Here is a 15,176-nt window from a genome sequence, read left to right as displayed (position 1 = left end):
CTCTGAAGTGGGCGTTCTTCACCCTTAAATCTCACAAAGTTCAGGGAGAATGTTTTGGATGCGATGTTTTGGTCTACATATCATGTACGTTTTCTGTTATGCACTGATTGCTACAGTTTTCAAGCTATGTAGAAAAAGATGTATATTTCAATTTATAAGAAAGCTTTTTTCTTCTATTGTAAATTTCAAGACTTGGTGCCACCACCTTTGATGTTTTTCAGATTCCTCTGTGTCAGTTTCCACATTTGTCTTCTATGGAGCATTTTCTCATACATTCCTTCATACATATGACATGCACATGAAATTTAAAGTCCCCCTTTGTCTCATCAATATTTAGTTTTATGACAGACAACAGTGCCAAGGATCAGATTACAGTGAGGCCTGCATAGGTCTTAGAAAAGGTGTATAGTACTGAGCAAACATGCTTTTCCAAAACCTTGGAGATGTGTGTAAACTTTATGGCTTCCCCCTGCCTACATAGTTGGTTCATATCCACAAAGAAAAAAGTCCCACAGATGGTCAAATGTCAACCAGTCTTTTCAAAGTTGATATTTAACCAGCCCAGTCTGCCTCTTTTCCTGCTGTCTTTGTTTGACTAATTTGGTTGCCAGTATTTTGACTTGTCTACATCAAGATCCCTCTCTAGGGGGAGGGGTGGGGGGGGGGTGGGGTGGGGGGTACTCTGTTTTTTTTATGCCCAATTTTGTTTGGTCTAAAATGGGGTCTTCTAAAAACTTGAATGGTATAAAATTGGGCATTTGTTTATGGTCAAATGGGTCTAAAATGGGGTTTGTGGTTGGCAGCATTGGCCGCACACCTCTCCCAGACCTGGCCAGTTTTAACCCCCACCCCAGGGTCCCTCTACATGTATCACATGATATAGGGACTGTGTGTAGGTGGTATACACTTAGATGTGACATTTCCAACTGACAAATTTCAACAAATACATGAAAAGAAAACTCAAACCTTTTACCACCTTGCTTTGTTTACCAAAATTACAAATATTTTCAAAGACTTGTGTAACTGCAGGTGAGTTTTGGTAGAACCTATTTTTGCTCGGATAACAACAAAAAGTAAATTCACTCATCAGTTCTACTGAAATCAAGAAATTATATAAAGAAATATTTGTCATGTTTCATCCAAGATGAGTAAACTTTTCGGGTACACTAAATCTTGTATGTCTTTCATTTGTGCATAGAAGTTGTTTCTCTCTTATGGGTATGGTTCATACCTAGAGTTCAGGTTGTCATTGTTCTGAAACATGGTTACCATAATTTATGCAAATACATTCAGATTAGATAGTCACATGACAATATGATTAGCCATATTGTGATTTTTTTTGGGGGGGGGGGCAGAACTCAAGTACTATAAACAGAATAGTGGAAGACATTCATCTAAAGGTCAAATTCTAAACTTTGCCAGTGATGAACAGAGACTCTGAGAACAAACTAAAACCTTTTCTGATTTAATAGCAACAACTCCATGAGACATGTGGAAAGATCAGCGGGCTAGAGTCTAGAGAAGTTATTTTATTTTCATCCATGAATCAACAATTAATGACTTAGTCATTACACCTGATTACTGCATTATGGTTCCATCCTTCTTGCAAAAAAACTATGGGAATGAACCATTGTGTGTAGATAAGAGGGGGAGAAGTAGATTTGGCAGGAGTCAAGAAGGTACCTTTCAAGTCACCAGTCACCTAGAAATACAGGTAAAAACCACAAGAATCTGACCTGTACAAGTGTTATTTGACCTGCGAATGTAACAAAACTGATTCTGAAAAACGTAGAGTTACAGCTGACCTAAGAAATACACTGAGATCTATGTACTGTGCTGTGACTTTGCTGTAGCCTACATTCCAAGTGAAGAGGCCATTATGAAATGTATGACTGGATGAAAGATAGAGTGAGTTCGTAATAAGTCTACAAATTTGTGGTTCAGTGTTTTCAAGAGCCAAAATACCTCAAAGAATACATTGAAACTATTAAAGTTTACTGTCTTGACTGAAGAAATTTGATTCATCTCTCAGTTTTCAGGACAGAAATAAAAAAATAAGCAGAGTGTCATGGTAACTGAAAAGAACCAAAGGTATACCTAACAACCATAAAGAAGCCTTTTCAACTCAAATTGGCATGGTGTACATGTTGGTAGAAAAAGTCATTCTAATTAGTCCGGTGATTTGATTGACACATCCCTACTTTGTACTGTATGGTAGACTTAGGAAATACTGTCTCAGTACTTGAGGTAGTTTTTGCAGAAGTTTCCTTGGAATTGGTTATGCTAGCAAGTCAACAATATGTTAAAAAGATACCCCCAACCCCCAATATATAACTAATTCTCATCATAGGCAGTTTAGGACTAGGGATACACAAACAAACCTAAAGTGAAATATTTTTGGTTATCTGTGGTAACCACCCTACAATGATGCTAGAACCCTCCCCCCACCCACCCACCTTTCCCCAGTTTTTAGGAATAATTCAGGAAATAGTGTAACTGTTGACTTGTTGTAAGTCTTTTGTTGGTTTTCAATTTGATTATCAATATCTTAGTACATGTAGGTATTATTAAATTGTTAAATGACTAGGAGTAATTTTAATTTTCACAACAAAACTCTTGAAACCCAGACAGTAGTTTGTTATTTTGTGCAACGGAAAACTGCACAGAAATATCAAATAACAATCTATGCCCTCTGTGCTTCCTGTATGAAGTCAGCAATTCTTAGGAGAATAAAGGGGAAATTCTAATCATTGCAAATGAAAAGATGAAGTAATCACAAAAAGTCCCCAAAGTTGAATTGTTGCAGACAGCTCATGAAAACCACTCTTGACAACTGCCAATTCTCACAAGAGAGCCCTCCTTTAAAGTCTGGAAATTGAGCAGTTTCAATTACATTCAGTATTGTTATATACAGCAATGCAGGATTGATTTATTTCAAAGGCAAAGTCAACAGGTTAGTTAGTGCACCACTGTGTGTTTAACAACAAGAACAATACCACTGTAACCAGATTATGTTATTTACCCAAAATATTTGTTTATTGTCATGAATGATTGGAACAAATAAAATCACTAATAAAATCAACAGGATGACAGAGTCATACTCGGCCATTTGCAAACTTAATTATTTTAGGGGAAGTATTCTCAAAAGACACTGTATTGTACTGTAGAAAAGTGTGAGCTCTTAAAGAGCACCTTTAGCCAGGGTGCATGTAGTTCTCACCTACAACATACCTGTTCTTTTCAAAGAAATAAAAAGGGAATGTTTGATCATGTAGATGCTTTCATTCCAACACTGTTGCTTTGACCTATTTTATCCTGCTGTGAACGTGTGCAAAATTAATACGCATTGTGCCCAGTGATTCATTGGCACATACAGATTTTGAAAAAAGCACTGCAGATTTTGAAAAAAGCACTACAGATTTAAAAAAAAAAGCACTGCAGATTTTGAAACAAGCACTGCAGCGTGTGCTATACTTCAAAAGATATGCACAGCACATGGCATACTCAATGTTTCACAGTAATATGGATAAACAAAAAACAAAATCACAATATTAGAATTGGGAGGAAGAAGAATTTCCCTCAACACAACAATGTCTGATGAGAATGCTATACATGTATGTATGCCTGAGAAAGATGGAGTACAAATATATGAAATAGAAAAATCAGTGGTAGGGAAATTTGCTGACCAAAGTAGACCAGGGCCTTTAAACTATTTTCTAATTTCCCCCATAAAGTTGATAAAAATAAACAAATATGAAGTTGTTCCAGTTGCTAGGCAACCATCATAACCCTATGTCACAATAAACCTCTCTCTACCAGGGGTGTATGTTTTTTATTTATATCTACAAGTTGAATAAAACAGGATTGAAGTTTACAGGCAAAGTGAACTTATTATGTTTGTTTTGGATCATATAAATTATGTATTATAATTTTGGATATTTTGACCAGTACCTCCAATCATATACAAACAGTGTGAAGTGTTGAAATATGCAGACAGAATGAAGGAGAGTACTATCTCATGTAATAAATTTAGTTGGAGTGCTTTGAGGTAACAATAAATATTTACCTTATCTCTAGAGAACAAATTACTGCTAAGACTTTTATTTCACTTGGTGTAAATCTGCCCATTAATTTTATAGTTTATTTGCATTGGTCCAGGCAAAGTGACCCAATGTAAGGACCATAAAGTAGTCTGGCCTTGTGTTGTATACATTACATAGACCTTGAAAGCTGTCATAAACTTAGCTGTAAACTTAACTCACTTTTGATAACCCCTTAACTCTGATAGTGGTGGTTATCACCTTTTAAATGATTTAAGATGCTAGATCTCAAATAATTTTGTCGGTTTTTCTTGTGATTGTTGGAGAAGGCCAGTAATTATAAATTAATGAGGACAATGAGGTAAAAAGTATCCCCCCCCCTCCTCTTGTACTTAAAGGGTGGAACCCCCTCCCCGTACTTTCCTATACCCTTGTACTATACATTTGTTAAAGGGTGGAAACCCTTCCCCCTCCCCCTGTACTTTCCTGTATATGCATTTGTTAAGGAACCATGTAATATGACTTGGGTACTTTGTCTCAAGTTAATATTGCACACTATGCTTGTCTGGAAAGACTAAAATTAATCTCTAAATTAATGTACAATATTTGCATTTGTTTTACTACAAGTTATCTGAGTGGCGAAGTTCTTTTTCTTACGAGTAATTTTGTCACATAAAATCTGCAAGATTTTCATTGTACAGACAGGAATGTAAAGAAGATAAATTATCAGGCAAAGTGATTACAAACAGTCTGAGTGCTAACTGTTAGTGCCAATAGTTCTGAGTGCTAACTGTTAGTACCAGTACTTCTAAGTGCTAACTATAACTGTTAGTGCCAATACTTCAGACAGTTAGAATGTTGAATGTGAAGAGTGTTGCATGCAAGATTATTACATACCCTTTGACCCCTAACAATGCAATATATCCTGAAAATTATCATGACCTTTGACCCAAGTCATTAGATTCTTCTACAATATCACCTTCAACTATTCAAGTTATGTGATTACAGTTAGAGTGGTCCCCAACAACACCAGTCTGATAGAGCACCAATAGTTCTCTTCCTTCTGAAATAGTGCAGTTCAGACTTTATTGAGAAATAAAACTATTTGTTAGGCCAGGGTTACAGTTAATGCCATATACAATGATTTCATTTATTTATTTTATGATTATTGCATGGATATGGATAAAGAACATGTAATTTTACGTCTGTATGAAATTTTCCCCATGTTCTTCTAAGCCTTAGTTCTTTTTGTGTAAAATATTAAAGTTTCGAGTTGCTATTGTGGTTAAGATAATGTCTTCTAAGAGAAACCAGAGTTTAAGAAGGTGATGGTATCAGCTGTTTTAGGGAGGAGTCCTACAACTTTAAAACCCTAATTTTGGTAGCATTGTACTTTGAGTCCTTGGTTTTCTATTCAAGTACCATTGTGTACTTGTACCATTGGAATTTATTGCCCAAAGGCTGGCCTCAACAAGCACAATATATGGACTGGTCAAGGCCTCACTGTCACAGTCAACAGAAGTTTTGTTTAAAAGTTTGTATGGCTTCATAGAAAAGGAACTTGTTTCTTACTCAGGAAAAGGCAGTCAGGTAACTGAAAAGAAACTTGCTTCGTCCTTCGTCAGCCAGGTAAAAAGCCAAATATAACATGATAACACCTGGTGAAATGAAAGTACTCATGTAACTCATTAATTGATCAAATACAACATTGATGAACATCCTCTTGTATGGTGATCTACATGCAGTATATCATGTGTACAATGTAGTCCAGTGCACTGTCCCAGATGTATCTATGCTAGCTCCCTGAAAAGTATCCAAAATGCTCAGTAAAAATCATTAAATTTAAGACCATGGTAGATATGAAATTGATTTTGTTATAATGCCATGGTTTAGTTTTGTTTCATCATTACAATAAAATTGATAAAATCAGCATTTCAAATTGTAGGAGATTCTTGATGGTTCTTAATGGTTGCCTATTTTCACAAACGATATCAAGTCAGTTCACTTTTTCACCAAATAGTGAACACCTGTCTTGAACCAGCCCTTGTACCAGCTGATTTATGTGTGATGCAAATTTTATTGTTTTGTTACTTCATTCAAGCATTCATTTACATAAAATGAATGGATGATAATTAACATTTGATGTTCATATTGACTTTATCCAGACATACAAAAAATATGTGAAAACAAATGCATTGTTCGGAACCAAAATATTCTTAGATAGTAATATGTCTACTAATGTTGGATCAATGACTCTACTTGAAAGTCATTCTCTATCCATGGATAGCGAAGAAAAAAGAAGGTAGCAGTGTCACAGATCATAGTCTGGATGCCTCTCGGTTGCAGTGTGCCCTCTAAGTCTAATGATAGTCAAATTTTGTTGTTGTGAGTCAAAATGATAAAAACTGGGATTTCTTGCGAGTCACCACATAAAGAGATAGGGGAACACATAGTAAAGAGATAGGGGAACACCAAATTTTGGTGCATCACTAGAAATTGTGTGTGTCAGTGGCACGTCAAATTGGATTAGAGGGCACACTGGAGGTGTAAATGATAATGATACTGTATAGGAACTAGACTACATAGATCCAGAGAGTAGTAGACATGTTATTAATACTTACAAGATACTTTTGACAAACACTGGATTTCATAAGAAGTCTGACCTCAAGCAGTTACATTTGATGAGAAGGGACTAATAACAAAAGAGAAGATTGCTCTGCTTTCAGTATAACTTTGTCTGGAGGAAAATTAGTGTTAAAGCAGACATGTAAATATCTGTAGCAGAAAAGGGTTTGTTGTTGAACTGAGATTATTCCATTATGTTTGCAGTACATTGTATTACAAAAAGAGTGAGGTGTTTTTGAGACTGGCAGGTATTTCTACACTTGATTTGTGATGCATTTACCCCTCCAAGGCACCCAGACAGATTAGAATATATTCTCAATAAAGTTGTCTGCCTTGTTCCTATTCATAGTCCATGGATTAGTTCAACTGTGCACAGTAACACTATATAAGCAGGATTCTTAATCACCATGCCGATAGCTATTGGTCAATACCACCCAGTAAGCAGTTGAAATGCAAGCTTAAAGGCTTTAGATTCAATCTCAGGTTCTCACATGAGTGTTATCTTATTAGTGGAGCCAAAAGGAGTATACTAAGGATCATTTTTTTTTCTAGACCAAACTTTTCTGTAGCTCTGCCAAACAGCCGTCACATCTAAATTTGAATCCTAATCTAAAATAGGCTTTTAACGATTGAGCCCACACCCCCACCCCCACCACCACCCACCATCCCAGCCCTACTACTTACTTTTGAGTGAAAGAGTAGAAACAATTGCTTTATTCCGGCCTCCAAATTGTGGTTTAGGGAAAGAAGTAGATAATTTTCAAAACTACTGTAAAATCAAATAGTACAACTCCACATGTAGTTCAACTGATCACATGCTGTAACACACAAATTATAAAGAGTAGCATGTCTATGCTCTGTCTAGCACTCTGGTTACTCTCGCCAGAGTTATCACAGTCACTGATCAGTGATGTAGACATAAATAGTGTCTACATTCCACAAAGATATTAATGGACCAGGTCTAAAACTTTGAGACATAAATTAGCACTGCATCACAGTGACTGTGATCCGTCCCATTCAACCTTTATTGAAGTCTTCCATTTCGTAATGATTTACGTAACTTATACAGATTAATATCGTCAATGAAATTGAAAAAGAAAACATCTTGGATATTACGTTTGTATGGTAATACTATGAAAAGACTAAATCAAATACCTCTTATTATAATTATTAAATCTTTATGATAAATCTATATAATGAGTTTGAATCACATTAGATAAAACCATTATCAGTGTTGATGGCTTGTGATACAATGTACCACACACACACACACAATATATATATATATATAGAGAGAGTCTCAGTGCCAACACACATTCATGCTCTATTTACTTCCAAATATTTTGATGTCTCTCACTGATACCAGTATTCTTGGTGCCAAAGTGAACAGATGATTTCGTAACAGGCAGGCTTCTTGTACGACAGCTGATAAAAAAGAAATTAAGCTTTCAAAAACAACTTCAGAAGGAATTGAAAACTTCAAGGATCTTCATAGTGCAGACTGAGGATCACTTATCTGCACTCATTTGTACTTCCCTCTACTCAAAGCGGTATTCATCAATATTTTCTTGTGAACAAAATTTTACTTTTTCATTTGTATATTTGTATGAGCTTGCAAGAGACAAAGTTCAGTACAACTTGTTTTGTCTTTAAAACAAAATTTTAGTTTTTTGCCTTTTATGTCGAAATAAATAGAGTCAATGCAGAAGACAAAATAGATTTACACAATAATTCAAGCAACGCTCTGGTAGTTTTAGAATAAAATTTCTATAGGTTGAAATAAATCAGGCGTATAATCTTGGTGCCCTTGGTGGAAAAACAGAAAAGCAGTGAAATTTAGACAAACACAGGTGTATAGTCAAGTTAACGTGACACGCAACATAAAGAAGGCTTTAGTTGTCAACTCACCTGTGAGAAGTTATTGAAGTATCAAGTTCTGTTCATTGATACCTTTCAAATTAGGAAACTCACTTAAGAAAAACTTGTACCTGTTTACAATAAACATCACTTGGTCTCTTCTTTCAGAGAACATAAAAATCCGCCTCCTTACTACTATTCATTTGCCCTGTTCCTTTGACCCACTGTTATCACCAGTCCTATATAATACTATCTGTTTAATCTGATAGTCCCTTGAGACTTGATGTGTGAGATATGTACCCTTGTGAAGTCACCTGTAGAGGAAAATACTTTGTAAGTGTGAAGTATTCCACCACTGTAAATTGACTATGTAATTGAATGATGAAAGTGATAATAAGGTGAACTGGAAACCAAGTTCTACTCCTCCTAGCTAACAAAGAAGAGTTTGTTCCCAACATTGCTAGAAAGCCGATTTGATTTAACATAGCATGTAACATTCTTGTAATATCTTAAATCCAGTACAGTGAAATTTATACAGGATAATTGAATTTTTGCTAACTCATCATAGGAAGACTCTTGTCTGGAATAGATAATTCTGTATAGATGCATTTTCTAATGGAAAATTATGTGAAGCAGTTGTAGCAGCTGAGTGCATTAAAAGCATAAATAGTAGATTTTAGAAGGCATTCTTTCCATAAGGATGATACATTGTTGTAAGTCCCATCCCGACCAATCACTCCCCCCCCCCCCCCCATTGTTCAAATTTGGTGAACGGCTACACGAGAGTCACAATGAAATAATTAAGACGTGTATTCTCTCCGACAATTATTTTTACTCCAGTTTCTGGAAAAATTACCGACTTGTATTGTATAATTAGTTTTTTTTCTATAGTATTTTTATTTTTTTGTGGTTGTATGGGACTTTTTTAATGGCCTGAAATAAAGAATATATATATATAAAAAATAATAAAATTTCATAAAGTTGTTAACAACAAATTTTAAATAAGAATGATAGTAGCTGATAGAATTTGACAAACTGTTTCTTTGTATAGAAATCATAACATACACTGCAGGTAGAACTAGAAACCAGGAGACCGGGAGAAACCAGGCTTGACACTAGAGGGCACTATTCCATTGAAAGGGAAGGTGACCTGAGTGTCATGAACCTGGGGTGAATCTAATCTTTCCAAGTTATCAAAAAAAAGAACACAATTCAAACACCTTTTATTCCCAATGTTTGTGGTCATTATTGTTCTCACTAACCAAATCTACACTATAATGTTTCAGTTTAATTTGATCCTGATGTCTTCGTAATGAGTATTCCAAGGTGGGCAATACAATGACTGTAACCTAATCTAGTCGCTTCATCTTGTGCTATGAAAGTATATAGTGTTCATTTTCAACTGCTAAGGAACCCAGAAGGAAACAAACCTTATGAACTGCACAGGAAGTAATTGTTCCCATGTGGACCAAATATTAAGTCTGTATTTATATAAAGCCTTAACTGTAAGCAATATGCTGCTCTGGTCGGCAACAGAGATTATGAGATGAAAGCAACAGTGCACTTCATTGTGACCACTCCGTATCAAAAAGTTCTTTTCATGGCACTTGTTAATTTATTTCATGAATGGTATTAGAAAATTGATACAAAGAATAGCAGACAGGTTATTTTTCACAAACTTAATTGCCATGGTTACAATCAAAGACAAATGTTCAATGATGTATCAACTTCTTTAAAAAGTAAGAGTGGATGTGTGTGTATGTATGTATATGTATGTATGTATGTATGTATGTATGTATGTATGTATGTATGTATGTATGTATACAAGTGTGTTTATATAGTTGTGTGTATATTTTATTTCCAATTTTATGCATACGCTTTCTTAAATTATTTTATTATTTTTGAACACTTTCCCATCAAGGCTATACAGGCAAAGATAAGAAAGTGATTTTCAACATTATCAAATATCCCATATTATTCCAATCACCCAAATCATTTTCCAGAAAGAAGTATATAATTTACATCCTGTGTGAATATTTTCATTATCTAGTTGTTCCTCTCATTGTGTGATGGGTTAGATGAAATGTTTGTAACTAACAAGTCTGTATTGTTTTGTCTACAGGCTTGCACAGGATGTACACCTAGATGTTATTGCAATGCTACCAAAGGAGAAAGAGTAAGTATATGAAAAGTTATGTGAACTCCCAACCGAAACTTGATATCTTGAAAAACATTTAGAAACTGTTTTGTAATTCATCACTTACTATTCCAAACATGTTTAATCTAGTGTCATCACTTGTTTTGAAAAAAAAATGGTTTCCAGTCACTATTTCCGAAAAAATTTCCCAACCAAAAAGTTATCTGAAAATAGATATCATTTGCGATTCATCAAGTAACCTATGGCATATGTCAGCTTGTTTACAGAATTAGTAGAAAGCTCAGTTTTTGAATTGATAAAACAGAAATATAGATCAAAACAAGGCATTATATATATGTTTTGTTTACAAATTTGTGCTACCCAAATTAACCATAAATCTCTGAGCATGGTCAGTAATAGATTATAAATATGACCCCTTTTGGAGAACTTTTAATGATTTGAGTTTTGTTGAGACCCTCCCAGTTTTCATTGTGTTTTCATAAGGGTTTGTATTGACATATCAAAATGCATATTGTTGTATCATTCTGTGTTATCTTCCTTAGGGTGCCTCAGGGTTGCCAGGAATTCAGGGACCACCAGGTTTACCAGGTTTCCCCGGACCTGAAGGACCACAAGGACCAAGGGGCCTTTTGGTAAGTTATCATTACAGGGAGAGAATTTATATCATAAAAAATATTATTTTAAATTTATGTCATGAATCAAAGCTAGTATTAGTAAATGAGGTCTAGTATTATTTATTGAACAAAAATTGAATAAAAAGTAAATCTCTGTCAAGAATTTATGCTATATTGTTTTGAGAGTACAGTGTAGAAACAGGAATTCTGTATAGCCTGTTCTGAATTGGGAAATTCATCAAATAAGACATGTTGCATCAGTAGACAAATATTGTTCAGGAAGCCATACAGTATGCCATAGAAACGGAATGCTGTTAAGTCAGTCCTGGGTAGAAAAGTCTGGAAATTTATCAAGAACTAGTACTTAAACTTAAAACAGATAGAATAAAATAATACTATGTTGTTATAGTAGATCAGTAGCTGTTCCAGTATCATATAAAAGTTTAGGAGAAGAACATTACTATGTTACAAAACATAACAAATGAATATCATGTTTCCATACACAACTATTTAATTGCATGACACATCCTGTATTAAAAATACAAAGTTGACACAGAAAAATTAGTCCCATGTCAAACACTCACAAATTAATTTGCAATGTTCGTTATAAATTTCAAACATTGTAGAGATCGAGAATTAGAATTTAATAGAAAGAATAGCTTATAGTTGTGTGAGTCTCACATTCTTGCACTATCATCATATCAGTGAAGCCGTAAGTATTGTACATTACCATTCTTTGTTTAGGACCAACTTTTTTATAACTCTGCCAGACAATTTTTTCTTACCAAAATTTTAACAAATATTCCAATTTGCATCATATGAGCTAGAAGGGTTGCATGGAATCATTCTTCTGTTCAGGACCAACTTTTGTACATGTATAACTCTGCCAGACAACTGTTTTTCACACCCAAATGTTAACTCTAATCCATAGTTTCCTGTTGACTTCACATAAATAGTTATGGTAAATAGTTAAGGAGGTCACTTCATAAATTTTAGTGATCCCATTTTGTTATCCCAAGAGTAAACTGAAATGATGTCATTACAGTGACCTCACAGTTCAACTTGGTAAAATTCTATAGTGTCAAGTACTAATGACGTCATTACAATGACCTCACAGTTCAGCTTGGGGTATTCTATAGCGTCAAGTCCATAAGTATTATGTCTGACTGTCTCAGCAGGAGTCATTTTCTCACAGGGTGGCCTTCCTGTACAAAATGGTAAATTGGCAGAAATAGATTACATGTAGAGGCCAGACATTGTTAGAGTAAAACAATCTGAATAAAAACAGCTGTGTTCAGAAACAATAACAGTCAATGACCTAAATAACAATGCGAGGACACAGCTATATTCCTTGAAACAATTCTATGCCACCTAGGATGTGGTTTAAGATGTGTACATTTTGACTCTCAAGACCTGCAACCATGATAAACTTTTAACATCTTTTGTTTTTTTCATGATTATATCACGCATCTTCATTTTCTGGTGGAATAAAGTTGAATTCAATATTTAGATGAAGGAGAAGCAGGAAGTAGGTTTCCAAAGAAAGCAGACAATATAAACTTCTCATAAAGTAGTGGAAGGGTGTAGAAATCAAAGTACAGGATATTTAGGAAATTGCGATTATAGTCGTTAGAATTTATGTAGAGAATAAGGAAGGAAGGAGATTGTAGTTCTGAATAGGAATAAAATAGAAGACTGGGACGTATTTTTCAGGAGGAAAAAATTGTGAAGCGAGTGCTGTTAAAAGTGTTATGAAAATTTGACAGCCTGTGATCTCTGTGAAGTAGTGCTCTCACTTAGTAAACTTACAAAACAAAGAAACACAAATTTAAATGATGTTACTGTTGAAGAACTTTGCCAATAGCAGTACCGGTAGTCCTCTGTTGATGGAGGTTATTTATTGTTCATGGTGTTGAATGAGTAACACTTGAGTGACACTTCAGCTAGGCCATGTACCCTTTATCCAAAACTTTGAAGGTATCACAGTCTGTAAGGTATGTTGTGATTGGGTGCCTTCTCACAACTTTCAGCCCCTTTCAGATAGAGTAGGCCCTCACCTGTGGAGTGACAAACATATCTTAACATTCTCGAGATATCATTATATTAAAAAAATGACAAATTACGACAAATTACGTCAGAAGAACCTCATGCTAGGTTTAAATCAAGGATAGTGGAAATCAGTCAAGAGTGAAAATATTACTAGTTTCCTCTAATTGTATCTACTTGAATAAATATTTGGGCTAACATGGTAGGAAAATAATTACACTGTCTAGAGTCTATATGGATGTATGGCAATATTTAATAGAGGAAGTGTTGAAGGACAAAATACAGATGTCTGAATAGTCAGCAGACAAACAAAGAATTGTGTGAGTTTAGAGACAATATGAGTATAGGTGACTGAAAATATTACAAGATATTGAAATGTTTTATGTTACAGCTTCATGGGAATAATTATAGTATGTTAGATTAATCATTTTTACTGGGGGGGGGGGGGGTATACACAAAAATTCCAAGGTTGGAAAAAACAGGATTGAAGTTTGTCTGTACTATGTTATAATCGTAGTCAGTGTGCCCTCTAAGCCAATTTGATGCAACACTGAAGTCTAGTACATATCTGTTAGTTTGGTAGCAATAAACATTACAATAAAAATAAAAAAGGTAAGTTGTAAGGTGACACTTAAGAAGTGTTTAAATATGACTATATATATATTTATATCAAAACTATCCTCACTATTTCCAAATCACTTAAATGTCAAAAATACTTATTTGTTTTTTTTAAATGTTGATTGAAATGTTATGTGGTTCTGTATTACAGGGTCAAAAAGGTGAAGGTGGGGCTTTTGGACCAAAAGGAATAAGGGTAAGTGTTTGACACTAGAGGGCGCAATTCTCATCTGAAATAGTACAAAAACAGGCCTTATTACAGAAAGGCCAATGTCAGATGAATACCAGCGGGATATACTCTAAACTGAAATTCGTAAAAAAAAAGATGATAGCTGACTACAACATCAAAATACCTTTAGAAGAACTGTTTTGTTTGTTCAAATTTACTAAGAGAGGTCTTCTAGTTGATAGTGTAGTTTCTCTCGTAAATGGAGACCAGGAAGGTAGAATTGTGAGTCTCATGGTTACATACAAGTTTTGGTACTACTTTAAAAGAAGTGAAGTGGTTTAGCGTATGGCTTTCATGATGCCAAGAGGATGATGGGAAATCTTTGAGGTTTTGGCATCCCGTCCTACTTTGTTCAGGTATTGAACCTAAAATAAAGTACAAGTTAAAAATATACTTCAATGTACATTGACAAGTTTATAGTTTATATCATTGTCAAATGGAAATATGTAATATGCTAATGCAAAATGAAATGTTAATATGTTTTATTTCATTATAACCAAAGGGTCGAATGGGTCCACCAGGCTTCCCAGGTGTACCAGGTATTCCAGGAATGCACGGTATTGAAGGTCCAGCTGGTGACCATGGTGAGCCAGGTTGCAATGGTACCAAGGTAAGCACTTTTCTTTTCCCTTCAAAATAAGGGATTTTACATTTTGTTGCAGATCTCGTGCGATATGCAAATATGCCTAGCAACAATGGTTGTGAAATGTGATCATGGTCAAGCTTGCACCGTGGCCATGTGTGATGATGTTGAGAACAATAGTGTTGCTAAGTGTTTGACACTTTCAGCTTCGGATCATGCAGGATCTCATGAGATCTGCCGCGAGATGCAAAAACAGCCAATACACATTTGGATCATTGCTTTGTCATGTTTGTGTCACATGACAGTCACATGTCAAATTTGCATTATAATTTTTTTTAGCAGACCAACAATGTTAGTATATTTCACAATTGACCTTTCATGTGTAAAGGATGTCAAACTACTTTGT

At 34.9% G+C, this 15,176-nt stretch overlaps 1 protein-coding gene across 1 annotated transcript in view; it reads left to right on the top strand.

Moving 5' to 3' along the window:
* LOC144442539 (uncharacterized) overlaps positions 1-15,176 on the top strand; it is a 42,866-nt gene that overhangs the window by 1,203 nt on the left and 26,487 nt on the right. The window contains exons 2-5 of the mRNA XM_078131911.1: positions 10,645-10,698; positions 11,223-11,312; positions 14,110-14,154; positions 14,690-14,797. Of these exons, the coding sequence (XP_077988037.1) occupies positions 10,645-10,698; positions 11,223-11,312; positions 14,110-14,154; positions 14,690-14,797 (297 nt within the window). The remainder of the gene's footprint in view (positions 1-10,644; positions 10,699-11,222; positions 11,313-14,109; positions 14,155-14,689; positions 14,798-15,176) is intronic.

The sequence above is a fragment of the Glandiceps talaboti genome, chromosome 11 (genome assembly GCF_964340395.1).
Source record: "Glandiceps talaboti chromosome 11, keGlaTala1.1, whole genome shotgun sequence".
Taxonomy (NCBI): Eukaryota; Metazoa; Hemichordata; class Enteropneusta; family Spengelidae; genus Glandiceps; species Glandiceps talaboti.
This window is presented reverse-complemented; position numbering and strand designations above follow the sequence as displayed.